This window comes from Mus caroli, unplaced genomic scaffold, assembly GCF_978045245.1.
Source record: "Mus caroli unplaced genomic scaffold, Mus_caroli_1 scaffold_7, whole genome shotgun sequence".
Classification (NCBI taxonomy): Eukaryota; Metazoa; Chordata; class Mammalia; order Rodentia; family Muridae; genus Mus; species Mus caroli.
Window position 1 is genome coordinate 72,290,339 of NW_028227262.1, and position 14,810 is coordinate 72,305,148.

A 14,810-nucleotide genomic window follows, 5' to 3' on the forward strand; every position below is an offset into this window, starting at 1 on the left:
TTTGCACAGATGAAAAAAGACTCTTTTTTTGTTGCCCCTCTTAGACTCAGAAAAGGTATTCATGAAAACAGAGATGTGCTTGTGGAGGCACAGCCTGAGTAGCAGGCATTACCTAGCTCACCCATCTAGCTGATATTTATTAATATGGAGAGCTGTACAATGGTTCATTCACAATTCCTCAGCAACTTCCTCACTTTAATAATATGATCTGACTGCTTTGTATTATGCTGTGCCCATAAAATAGAATTTTATTTTTTTCAGAGAGGCTTATTTTACAAAGAGATACATGACTTACAGACTACCTTTAATTCCTTTAAAAGTGTCTGAACTAGAAAAAGATCTAGAAAGAGAACAAAACCAAGGTTAATATACCAGATACCATCTTTTCCTCCTTAAAGAGAATCACTGTATTGAATACAGAATACATATAGCTTTTCAGAGCATGCATGACACACAGAAATGCACACATGTGTAAATAGTGTGCTGTATTCTTTTGTGCATGCTTTTATTATCTCACATTTGATTACCTTGTTACATTTTTCTTTTCCCACACAAGCTTTAACTTTAGGACGTTATTACATTAGCTGTCTCTTTATTTACCTGTTTTGGTCCATTTGTATCACACAAATGCAGTGTCCACAGACCTAGAAAAAGCATCTTATGGTAGTTACTCCTGATAGCAGAATAAATCTGGTTGGAGCCATCAGTGTAAGTCTGAGATGTGGCCTATTAACACGATCCCATGAGAGCAATTATTTTCCATTTTAGTTTTTGTCTAAGTTCTGCTACTCAACTCTTAGATCACTTCATATAAAAAGACACAGCCACAAACATAAGAGTCCCAAAAGAGATTTCATATGACTCCAGGGTATGACTGATCAGCCAGCCTACTCTGCATTTCTATAGAAGTTGATATTTGGCTATGCCCTAAATTATAACCCATCCACCTGTTTGGGAGTCAAATGAGTCATTTAACCATACTTCATGGTAGTGGTAGCCAAGATGATGTATTTTCAGTCCCAGCTACAGTTTATTGCTGTCCACATTTTCGTAGGACTATCATGCTTCAAACTTTTTGTCCATTCTAAGTGGATGAAATGGTATATAATTTCTATCTTTTCAATTAATGATGTCAAACCTATGACTGTGTAATTTATCAGTACATGCAACAGCATATATGTGGAGGTTAGAGGCCAGCTTACAAGAGTTGCCTTTCTCCTCTCACCATGTAGGCTTTGGGGATTAAACCCGTCTTATCAAGTCAGACAGCAGGTACCATTTCTTACTAAGTAATATGATCATCCTGACAGTGAGAGAAACTTTATACATCTAAGTGCTACTAGCAGCTGCATATAAATCTGTAAAATCATTGACTACATGAACATACCACTTTAACCATCAAAGAAAGTGGAATTAGTGTAACTTGGAACTTTCTGCTGAAGAAAGAAAGTTATAATTTTATTTAAGTAAAGCACCCAATTCTAAATGCCAAATACATACAAAAATATTCTTATACTCTAGGAGGTCAATTTCAATTATCTATATTTTAAGTTCTATAAAAAAATGTTCATCCTTAACACAAAGGGATAATTGGAAGAGCACAGGTTCGTGTATTGTTTTTGGAATAAGGGTTTCTAGAATTTTATGTTGAGTTGACATGGAATAATTCAACAATTTATGGGACACAGTGTGATGCTCTGATACATATATGCATTTCTTATTGATCTAATGAGCATAATTAGAATGCCAATCACTTCTGTTTCAATTCATAGTTATAGCAATGTAGCTAAATAGCCTCAGAATTCTTTCCCTGTCGATGCAGCTTAATGGTTATATGGAAATCTCAGGTGATATAGGGCACTAGACGTCATGATTCACCTAGGAAAGGAAACTTGTACAACTCACAACATTAGTTTTGATAGTTATTATAGCAAGAATGCTTATGCCTCCTTGCCCCCATCTCTCCTCTCCCTAAAAAAAAAAAAAAAAGAAAGAAATCACTTGACTTTTTTCTATAGAAGTGCACTTCTCTAGGAATTACGTACCTCAGATATTTTTATCCCAGAGAGGCACTGAGCAGCTCTCACACCAGAGATTAAAATGAATGTCAAAGTAGGCAATGGCCTGAAAATGAGCATAAAGATGAACCAGGCATGAAAACCCAGAAATGGATGCAGACCGATGATGTTTCTGTTTTATTGCCCTTGTAAATAAAGTGAGTTGTGCTTTTGGCTTACATCTGCCATAGGAATGGGTTGTTATAACAGCTGAGAGAATTGAATTATGATTTTAAAGAGCAACAACATCAACACTATTTTCCATGTTCTCTACCAGAATCTCTGTAAGTATTTCAGGTATCCCAGTGAGCTTGCTTTCTGCTGACCTCAGGGGCATGCATATATGCATGTGTGCCTGCCTGTGGTATGTGTGTGTATGTGTGTGTGCTAGTGTGTGTGTGTGTGTGTGTGTGTGTGTGTGTGTGTGTTTACTTGTCTTGTGAGGAGGCAAGAGAAGGAGATAAGTTCCTTTTAGGAATTTATATGTGCATTCCTTTTCATACCATGGTGATATTGATATAATAGAACAAATTATCTTGAGCCTATTGGTCTTCTCTGCTGCAGGTCTTTCTGCTGAGACATTTTTTCCCTTTTGTTTTCTTACATCCTCCTTCAGTAGTGTCCCTTCTTCCCCATCCTATTTCTCATTTCCTGCGTTCCCATCCAGAGGTCTACTATATACTTATTATGATTAATTAAATGTTTGTCAATATTTTCTAAGAGCAGTGTAAGACATTAATTTTGTGTGTATTATAGTATTAACTCCTACTATCATACAGACAAAAAAGGCAGGCTTAGAAGGATTAAAAGAATTTCAGCGAATTTTCATGAGTGGGAACCAGCAAAAATGAAACTCAATTCAGGTTACCATAATTGTGAAATCCTTACCCGTCTGCTAACCTTCCCCACCTTGGATGTAGACATAACTTTCCTGTTTTGTAAACTATCACCTTGCAAGAAGGTGATCACCTTGCTTCCTTTTGTTGTGGTAAGTGACACAAGATCACTTAATTAGACCTATTCAAAGCTGGACCAAGAGGACACCACGGAATTTGTCCAAGAACGGGAATGATGGAAAGCAAGAGAAAAACTCTCTGATCTCCTTGTTATTTCCTGTGTTTACCCAGTGATGCCACGCTTTGCTGAACAAGTTGAGGTGGCCATCGAAGCCCTGAGCGCCAATGTCCCTCAGCCGTTCGAGGAGAACGAGTTCATCGATGCCTCGCGCCTGGTGTATGATGGTGTTCGGGACATCAGAAAGGCTGTGCTGATGATCAGGGTAGGTGAGACCGCTATAGCATAGAGATTTTAGAGAGACCCCAAGATGTTCAAGGTCTTTCTCAGTTGCAATTGCTCAATGTAATCTGCGAAGATGTTTGACTCAAAGTATATTCAGACCATGTGGGCTTAATTATCTATAAACGGATAAAAGAGTCTTTTTTTTTCTTTATTTTTTAAAAATTGGATATTTTCTTTATTTACATTTCAAATGTTGTCCCCTTTCCAGGTTTACTCTCTGAAAACCCCCTATCCCACCCCTATCCCCTCCTCTATGAGGGTGCTCCCCCCACCCCCGCAACCACCCACCCACCGACTCCCACCTTCCTGCATTGGCATTCCTCTATACTGGGCATCAGACTCCCACAGGAACAAGGGCCTCTCCTCCCACTGATGTCCAACAAGGCCATCCTCTGCCACATACACCGCTGGTGCCATGAGTCCCTCCATGTCTATTCTTTGCTTGGTGGTTCAGTTCCTGGGAGCTCAGGGGCAGGAGTGAGTCTGTCTGGCCAGTAACATTGTTGTCCCCCCCCCCCCACCACCACCACCACTACCACCACCACCACCACCGCCGCCACCACCATGCTGCAAACTCCTTCTGCTCCTTCAGTCCCTTCAACAACTCCTCCATCAGGGACCCCATGCTCAATCCAGTGGTTGCCTCTGTATTTGTTACGCTCTGGCCTGGCAAAGGGCAGAGCCTCTTAGGAGTCAGGCTCTCATCATTTTTTTTTTTTTATTATTTTATTTAATCTTTTTTTTTCTTCACTCCAGATTTTATCCCCCTCCCGGTCCACCCTCTGACTGTTCCACATCCCATACCTCCTCTCCCCACCCCCCACCCCTGTCTCCATGAGGATGCCCCCCCCCCACCCCAACTCCCAGCCCTCCAGACCTCCTCATTCCCTGGATCCTCGGATGAATGAGTCTTAATGAGCCCAGATCAGAAATGAATGCCCTGATAAAAGATGTTCTGGCTCTTTCTTGCATATTTCTGTAAGTTTCATATGATTTAGTAGAATCCCTGCTATTTTCCATTTCTGTTCCTCACCGACACTGTCTTCACACGAGGATTGCCAGCGAATCATGAGTTGTTAGAGAGTGAAGCATTTGCAGCTTAGTGTGTTAATATAGCAGCAACACAATGAGTTTATTAAGCATAAATCTAGACAGTCTTGGGTGAAAGCTCCTCCCATCACCTACTTCACTAGTTTTCCCCACATTTCTGTCAAGAAAGTGTGAGCTTTCATAAATATTGCCTAAATGGTAAACTGTACTATAAACCTAGCAGTTCCACATTGTAGTTTGTTTAAAAGTAATCTAGATCATTTGTAACGTGTTGTATCCATCCAAAGTATACCTTAGTTTGTCTCTATGACCCGTAGCTTACTTCATACAATTTAGCTGCTCTATAATATCCCACGGCAGGTTTATCTTTAGGTTTTGATTTCTCACCTTACCTTCCCCTTAATACAGAACTGTTCAAGCAATTTCATTAGCAATGAAGCTCTTCCTTGAAGCAAACTGCTCACAAAGAAGAATTAAGAGCAAATATGTAACAGTAATAGAATTAAAGCTGAGAGATGAGCTACTGTAGTGGTGCATCCCAAGGGAACAATGACCAATATAATCTTAGTGAAATACTTGTTTATTATTTAAATTTGGATACATGTACTGTACTAAATGAAGAGTTGGACAGATAGCTTGGTGGTTAGTGCTCATAGATGATATGGGTTCAGTGCCAAGCACCCTATAGTTTGTGGTTAACAAAGGCCTGTTAACTCCACTTTCAAGTGACTTGATTCCCTCTTTTGGCCTCTGCACATACTACACACAAGTGGTATACATAGAGTTGAGCAGGCACAAGTCCATAGTCATAAATAAAAGTTGTAGTTTTTATAAAAATAGCCAATACAATTAATTATAACATTTTCCTTAGCAAAATATATCTGTGATGTTACCATTTTGGCATGCTCTGAGAGCATTATTTAAAGTACCCAGTATCTTTACAGACCTATGGCTGGGATAACCAGACCCTCCTTAGCCACAATCTCTACCTGATTCTGGAACTCACTAATGAAATAAATTTTAAAAGACTATAACATCCAAAATTCTATCATGTCATATTATTTATACTTAAACACATAGATTTAAGTTTGGACTTAGGGATCTTGACTACATTGTCTTTTTAGTTTACCCATTTCATAACTGTGACACCCTGTCATCATTCAAGACTTGGATAACTGTTTTTCCCTATATTTACTTTTAACAATAATGATGCCCTTCTCTGAACACCTATAATAATTCTGCTTGGGGAGAGTAATTTTCTCACTGTCCCCTTTACGACTGTTACCTTCTTTAGATTGTATCACTTTTTAATAAATGCCATGGATGCCTGTGGTTGCCATTGCCCTTGCCCCCAATTAGGTTATATTATTTGGCACATATTGAGAGAGAGAAGGAGGGACGTGAAGGAAGGGAGTGAGGGTGGGGTGAAAGCAGGAAAGGAGAGAGAGAGAGAGAGAGAGAGAGAGAGAGAGAGAGAGAGAGAGAGAGCTTGTTCAAACTCAGAAGATAGAAAATGACAGAAAGAAAAAAAAGATAAGGGAATCAGAGTAGGGAGGGAAAGAGGAGTGAGCTTTTTAAGTCATTTCTCCTTTCTGTGCTAACTTGTAAAATAAGGTAAGAGACCATGAGAGTTATGTTTGCCAAGGATTCTGCACTAAACCCCACTATAATCCCCTGACATAGTTCCTCTTTTGCCATTTTTCTGCTTTGTTAGCCTTCATATTTCTTGTGACAAGCATTTATCTGGGAGTCTGAGGAGGTTTATAGCCATCATTCAGGTTTTCACTCCTAAGCCATCAAAAAATCCACAATTTTATATAAAATGCCATATCGTTATCACAGACAGTGCCATTCCCCTATCTCAACATTAAAAAAATGCTGAAAATTTAGCAATAGAGAAATGTAAAGTTGACGTAAACAGTTATTTTTTTAAGCTCCTTATCTACTCAGCACCCAAATGGCTTTCTTTGTATTTACATAATTTCATCGCCTCATTTTTTAGTATAATTATTAAATCTATAGGAATTAGAAAATTTTATTGTGCAAGGAAAGAATGATTGGGAAGGGGACTTTTCCTGACAGTTGGCATGACTGCGTAACCTCTTCCAAAAGTGCTAATTATGCTTTACAAAAGAAGAAGAAGAAGAAGAAGAAGAAGAAGAAGAAGAAGAAGAAGAAGAAGAAGAAGAAGAAGAAGAAGAGAGGAGGAGGAGGAGGAGGAGGAGGAGGAGGAGGAGGAGGAGGAGGAGGAGGAGGAGGAGGAAGAAATCTCGTTTATACTTATTTAAAAAGTCATCACTGAAGGAAGGACCATGATGGATCAAATTCTCCATCACCTTGCATCTCAGCAGTGAATACATATTTAATGGAGCTGTTGGTGTCTGTGAGCTCCAGGCTAGTTCCACACAGCCCCAGATGTATACAAAATTTGTGTGTCCCAGGTTCCAGCCTCACTATTCAAGGCCACACATTAGTCATAGAATAGATCTCTCCCCTGAGTTCATGAGCTTATTGTCCATGTGCTTCCCTAATGAAATCTATCCTTTGTGATGGGCAGATATGTAGAATTCTTCTTATTATCTTCACAGGACATTTGAAAAATAAATATGCAAACCAGAAAGACCATCAGATATCTATCTCCTCACCCACAGTACTTATGTTTAAGTGTGCACCCTGAATAAAGCACTGCATCATTAGGACTGATGCAGTGCTTTGGAGGGAAACGCACGGGTAGGATTATGGACATTATTTATGTGTATGTTTTAAAATACATATATAATATATACAAGTAGATATTATATGTAAAATCATTTAACTTTAAAATTAATTTTAAATTGATTAAAAATTTAAAAGTAATAATATAGTATAATATATATTAATATATATGTAGCCTAAAGGAACCATGCTTCAAATATATCACAGAGGTATTAGAATCAAATTCATAGGCAGGAATGCAGACTCACATTGTAAAACAGTTTATCTGATGTGGGTGTGCTCTCTGTGAGGCACATTACAAACTGCAGGCTTTTGAAACATTCACCACTCCCTTTGCCAATGTTTGCCAAGCTTTCAGCATTGCTTTTCCTTGCCATTTTAAACAGAGAAATTGTTAGCCCAAAGCAGATGTATTCCAAATAAGTTCTGGGGAGAAGAAAGATTAATAAATGAGGAATTTGCAAATAATGAGGATCAAACACACACTGAAGATGCTTTTTATTTGCTGGACAACAGTGGCTCACACTTTTAATCCCAGCACTCAGGAGGCAGAGTCAGAGTCAGGTGGATTTCTGTGAGTTAGGGCCAGACTCGTCTACAGAGTGAGTTTCAGGGCATCCAAGACTACATGGAGAAATCCTGTCCCAAAACAAACAAACAAACAAGCAAACACACAAACAAACAAATGATACTTTTTATTGACTTTTGGAAGTTAAGATGAGTAAAGGTATAGGATTCAGTACAGAAATTAAGTACAATGGATTCGGTAGTATTTTGAGGTTGAGACATTTACATCAAGTGTTCAGTTGTTTTACCCAGCATCTTTATACAAAACGTTTATAATAGTTCCTCTTCCTTTGATATTTCTCTATGATGATTTCAATGGCATGTCAAGGAAATAGTAGGGCCTGAAACTGAAGTTTGATCAAGGTCTGTAGTTCACTGTGGCTCTCCTGTACTGTGTACCAAAGAGGTTTGAAGCATTATTAGACATTTAAAAATTTGAGGGTAATATGTAAGCATCTCTTTGCTTGTATATGAAATATTAACTGGGTTAGTTCATAGTTTAACCATTAGGTTAGCACATATATGTTGATATGATCTGTTGGTAAAGTTGAGTGTATACAATATGATAAAATGCCATCTTCAGTGACATGCATTTTATTCTAACATTTAAATAAATATTATGATGTTAGTTGGGAGATAAAAATAGATTAGTTAGTTATCAGGCTAAATGGCCTAATTAACTGAAAAATCTCTGTTAGAGATTTATTTTATTATTTTTATGACTAGGGGCATTATGAAAACATTAAGGAGATCATGAGGTTGCTATGAAGCAGTGAAGAATAAAATTTGTAGTTTAGCCGTAATTTAGGGTCATCAGATAATTACCTTCTCTGCAAATGGAAGAAACATTGTCATAGCTAAAGTCAAAAACTCTCATAGACCTAGTATTTAACAAGTCTCCCAAAATTTTTCTTTACACCATTGTGCTCATCTGAGTTTTCTTCCAGGTGTTTAATAATGTGGAATTTACTAGAAAAGTCAACAATATTAAAATTCCAGCCCTTTGAGTTGAAATATTTCCCATAACTAGCAAACAGAGTGTAGAAGCTACTCATGTGTCTTGTTGTACATTGTGTCAGATAATCATAGTCCTGTGTAGATCCTAGTTTTGCTTACCTAACACCATTATTGAGAAATAACTTGTTATGTTTATTTTAAGGAGGTATAAAATGTCCTATACTGTTAGATCTTTCCCCAAATATAGAGGTAAACAAAACGAATTTTCTTTCTTATATATACAGATAATAAACAGATATATTCAATGCCAATTGTAATACTATGGAAGAAACAGAGAGAGGGGATGGGAGATAGAGTCATAGTAAAAACTTGTTTTATGGAGACAATGTCAGAAAAAAACAGAACATATTTGCCACAGGACCTGCTTTTTACAGAGGCAAAGCTTTGTAATTGATCCATTTGGGAAGTTGTGGAAGCGGAAGAACATCAAAGAAGGAAATAGGAGAATTTGGACAGTTATGAACAAAGACTTAATACAGCCTATCTCAGATCTAAATTGGACCTCTTTGACAATGCTGGTGAGAAAGAGTATACAAAGCAAGGATCTCAGGACTCAGTGGAAAGATCACTTAGGAGGCTTTCATGGTAACCCATGGCCAATTAGTCCCAACTTGGGAGAGTTTCTGTTGGTGGTGGTTTGTTGGTTTTTTGTTTTGTTGAAATTGGCTTTAGATTTTGAATTTTAGTTATTTTTATTTTTTTGTTCGTAATCCACTTTAATGTTTTACTTCACTATTGGGAAGTTATTACTTGTAACTTACACAGATTAGCCAGTCAACTTGTATTTTTCCATTTCTTTTTTCAGTGATATTCTCACATGCATTTAAAACTGATTTTTGAAAAAGTGCTCCTTAATATATTTTTCTTATATGTACAAGTAAAATAGTTCTAAACCCATTCCCACCTCATTTTGTTTCAGTTGCTATGTATTTGGCTTCTGTTGCAAAGACTATGGTCAGTGCTAAGCACCAGAGCTTTGCAACTGACATCTAATATGTCTCTAGAGAACTTATGAGAACCTTGGCCTCTCATAATGCTACTTGGCCTCCGTTACTAATGTTACTTACAGGAATTGAAAATAGATTTGGGAAGATCAAAAGTATTTTACAAAAAAGACATATGTTCACAACCCAACAGATAGAGGTAGATTCAGGAACCTGGGACTGTGCCCAAGGTTGTATTTTGGTTCTACTGAAAAGTCTTCCCTCAAAATAACAAGCTGTGTAATTGAAGTTTGATTCTCATATCTCTAGTTTCCATTCAGTAAAACCCACATGCTCTTAAAACTTCATCTAATAATATACAACTTATTCCTTTGGGACCAATTCCAGATCATCTATAGCTTACCATGTATTCTTTAGTTTGTGGAGGTCATTGCCCAACAGGAAAAAAAAAGCAGTTAGATGACTGTGCATTCACAGAACTATTTATAGGAGCAACCTGTATGGTTTTGATCTTGTTCTAGAGACACGAAAATATTTCACATTTATTCACTCACCTGTGGTGTTCATGATCATGAAGATCATGGGTTCTTCAATTTCTTTCAGCCCGTTGCTAATGGGGATACTTAAGATACTTTACTTGAAGGATACCCCAGTTTCATAGTTTGAAGGATTTCCCTATGTGGCTATGATAAAATATTGAGACAAGAGACAATTTAGGGGAGAAAGTATTAAGCAGCTCACAATTCCATGTTATAGTCCATTAGTGAAGGGAAGTCAAGGCAGGAACTTAACCAGATACTAGTCATGTCTGAAGCCATTAATAAAGAGAAATAAGTACAAGTTAGCTTACTTGCTTACTCTGTGTTAACTTTCTCTTGCCTTATAATGTTCAAAGTCTTCTACTTAGAGAACAGTGCTGCCTAAAATGGGATGGCTCTTCATATGTCAATTAATAAAAATGACAATATCCAACTTAATCTGGATTATTTCATTTTTCATTAGGAATCTCTTCCCAGCCAGTGTAAAGTCTCTGCGACCCTTCATACATCTATAAAATAGGGATTGACTGTATTTCATTATGTTATACAAATTAAATTCTGCAGTTGACTGATTGTCCCACAGTGTGGGGTAAATGATGATAGATAACTGCTATTATTGCTATTATTGTTATTAGGTGTTATGTTTTATTAAGCATACTAGTTATCACTATCATTTATGTATTTGTTTATTTTTTATAGTTTGCAAAGCATTTTCATATACATCTGTGTTTAGCAGTCCTATGAGGGAAGCAGGAAAAATGGCAGTTATAATATTCTTTTTATTCCCAAACAGACATAAAAGCAACAAAATGGAGTCACTTTTCAAAGACTTGTAGCTAGTGAGTGGAATACAAGATCAGAACCCCTGGACCTACATCAAGATATTTTATTTCAGTGTGTGTGTGTGTGTGCATGTGTGTGAGTGTGTGTTTGTGCATACATATGTGTGTGGTATATGTATATAGGTGTGTATATGGCTACACATGCCTTTTGAACGCAGTTCAATCTCAGCTTTCTTTATTGCTCTTTACATTATTTATTTATTGTTTTAGATAAAGTCTTTCATTGAACCTAATCTTGCTATTCTAGCTAGACTGACTGACTAGCAATCCCTAGGAATCCTCCTGCATCCACCCCTAAGGTGTTTGGGTTATAGATTTATGTACCCAGACCCAGGTTTTAAAAAGTAATATTTTTATGGAATTTTTGAAAGCTTCTTATACATGCATAGATCTATACCACTACTACCTCTAACTCCTACCCTCCAGGTCCTTCTACCATACCTCCCTCCAAACTTTATGTCCTCTATTATCATCATCATCCTATCCCTACCCATCACAATTATCATTATTTCTGATTGTAATTCCATCTGACCATTTTTGCATGGGGATTCATCTGTAAGGGCATGGGCTACCTACCGTTTGTGACATTCCCACAGAAAAGTGAGTGGTTCCCTTTCCCTCAGCAGCTATCAACTGCCAGTATCTCCTCCACTATTGGAAGTCCTTGAGAGCCCCTCTCCCTTAAAGGCCCAGTTTTCAGTAGGTTTTGTATAGGCAGGTACAGCATCCTTGAGTTCTTGTGTGCAACAGCCATATCATGTCCTTCCACAGCACTTTCCCCCATCCTCCATTTCCCCGATCCTTTTCCCCCCCAATCTTCTGCAAAGTTTCCTGGGTCTTTTGAAGGGAAAAGTTGGTATAGATGTCTCACCTGAAGCTGAACACTCAGAGGCATGTATTCTCAGGAGTGTGGCCAGTTGGAAGTCTCTGGATTAAGCCCCATCACTGCAGAAATAACCTTCTCTGACTGAGGGTGAGAGCAGCATGAGTTATGGACATAAGCATAAATATTGAGAAAACAAACTGCTTGATGGCTTGACCTTTCAATGAAACACCAGAAGGTTCCATCTAGGGCCTCTAATATCCCCCAGTCATGGCCTTTGGGCTACATTTTCAGTACTAGGTATGGATTCACTTCTGTGAAGTGAGCCTCAAAGGCCAAGAATATGAAGATGCCCGCATTTCAAACTCACTCTTGCTTGATTAGCAAACACTTGTATCATTCCAGAAATCTCCACAGTCCTTCAGGTGATTATTGCTTTAATTTCTCTCTGTGTGTGTCTCTGTTTCTCTGTCTCTATGTGTGTGTGTGTCTGTCTGTCTTTCTCTGTGTCTCTGTCTCTGTCTCTGTCTCTCTCTCTCTGTCTCTCTCTCTCTCTCTTTCTCTCATTTTGGTTCCTGGCTATAGTCATTTTCATACATCTCAGAGTCATTGGCTTTCTCTGACAGGTGAGGCTTGACATTCATTCACCAGCTGAATACATGCCCAGATCACTGAAGTGTTCGGACAAAGTCCTTCAGACCCTGGTGTATGTGGCATCTTTCTCCTGAGAGAGGTGTTCCGTTTTATTTTTCTCTTGCCTTTAAGTAGTAGTGATGAATGTCCTAGTAATTTTGTCATCTCATCTGTCCTCAGAAATTACCAACTTGCTGCAATTGTTTCACAGTACATCCCAGAAGTAAAAAAAGATCCTTAAAAAATTGCCTCTGTCCACAGAATACATTTAACTAGATATTTAAACTGGGTTTTTCTTCTGTCACCCACCCTCATTCTAATCAGCAGAATGCTGAGAATCTCTCTCTCCCATTCTTTTAACAGCCCTATGAAATTAAACTGAGCATCCATAGCTAACTTAGTGAATGTTATTCAGGTTGATGTGTCAGAGAGAAGGAAAGCAAAATTTTCTTTCTCAAACATAGAAAATCATCAGGCATAATGCAATACTGACATGATCAACCCTGATTTATGCATTCCTGACCAATCTTTCAGCTATACCAGTAACTTCACCTGGTAAATTAGACTAGGGATCCCAAGGAAATCAGCACAAAAATGAAGAAAGGGACAACAGCATCAGCACTATTGTTTCAATTTATCTCTTTCAAATATCTATTGGGAATATCTTGGGATTGTCTATTGAAGGACAGATGAGTTCCTGCTATAAACAAAGAAACAGTATTCAGAAGACAGCTGAGCAGAGGACTCCCACTCATGCCCTCTCATCATGGACCAAGCCACATCTCCTTCTGAAGGGATCATCTTAGAATTTGCAGTATGTGATAGTCTTGAGTGCATATTTCAGACTGGTTAGAGAGCTTCAAGAAAATTTAGTACTTCCTATTCTTCAGTCTCCTATCTGCAAAGTAGTTTAACAAGAAAAACAAAACAAACAAAAAATAACCACTATCCACCCAAAAGGAGTGTGAGGAAACGTCTTTTGTGTTTGTATGGAACTCAGAGAAACTATATGGTAAACTCTTGATACATGTTATCGACCCATAAGGAAGGGAAGGGTTTTATTGGCTGGCTTATAGATTCATTCGTATCTGTCTCCAACACAGACTTTAATGATTTGCAATGATCTTAATCTACCTCTATTCACTTTCTGCCATTTATTATTCAGGATCTTACTCAATTTATAATGTGACCAAATAAAGCTAAAACTAAAAGACCTTTGTGCTTGGGGTCAAACATAATTGCTTGTTTAGATCCAAATTCTGGTTGGATCATTGCAGGTGTTACTGAACTTTCTTCTATTAGATTTTTCTTAGTTATAGACAGGAAATAATTGTCACTTTACTGTTGGTGTAATCTGAATCAACACTAGGAAAGAATTTAGTTGTCAATGTTGCATCATAATTGATAGGTTTCCTTAAAATTATTTTTGAAACTGGGATTAGTGGAACATATTTTTAATCATAGCACTTGGGAGGCAAAGGCAGGTCTCTCTTCAAGTCTACATAGTGATTTCCAAGACAACTAGAGCTATAGGGTGAGATGTAGTAATTTTTTATTGTGGAATAAATCAATTATTTAAATCTTAAATAATTATTATCCCTAGTAGATTAATGATCACTAGTAGATTAGATAATTTGATAAAGTTTAGATAATATTGATTTTTTTTTTACTGCACACATACACACATATACACACATACCCACACACGCACACACAAGCACACACCCACATACACACTGTGGCCACAACGAAAAGGACCAATTTATAGAGAGAGGAACCAATACTCAGAGATGTTATTTGGCATGCTGAGGGCCATACAGTGGTTGGTATATTTTCAAGAATGGTTGAATGTGGTATGATATTTAATCTTTTCTATCTCATGCCTTAGTGAGAAAATCCAGTATTTCATGGCGTTTATTCCCTGGCCTAGAGATCACTAAGTATTTTGTTTACTTAGAAAAGAAGAACTAGAATAGAGAAAAATGATATTTGAGACAAGCCATAAATTTTGTTCAAGATAATATGTAGCACAAGATGGCCTAGTCGGCCATCATTGGGAGGAGAAGCCCTTGGTCTTGCAAAGATTATATGCCCCAGTACAGGGGAATGCCAGGGTCAGGAAGTGGGAGTGGGTGGGCTGGGTATAGGGGACTTTCGGGATAGCATTTGAAGTGTAAATGAAGAAAATATCTAATAAAAATTGTAAAAAATGCAAATAAATAAAATAACCAACTAAAAAAGGAAAAAGAACAACCTAATTTCTATCTTAACATAGATATGGATATTTTCCCATGTATCCTTTTGCTTGGATTAACAGTCATATT

General features: G+C 37.6%; 1 protein-coding gene across 4 annotated transcripts in view; it reads left to right on the top strand.

Annotated features, from left to right (window-relative positions):
- Positions 1–14,810, top strand: part of Ctnna2 (catenin alpha 2) — a 1,115,747-nt gene that overhangs the window by 1,038,636 nt on the left and 62,301 nt on the right. For all 4 annotated transcript variants that reach the window (XM_021164212.3, XM_021164215.2, XM_021164213.2 and 1 more), the window contains one exon: positions 3,185–3,336. In XM_021164212.3, coding sequence (XP_021019871.1) covers positions 3,185–3,336 — 152 coding nt within the window. The remainder of the gene's footprint in view (positions 1–3,184; positions 3,337–14,810) is intronic.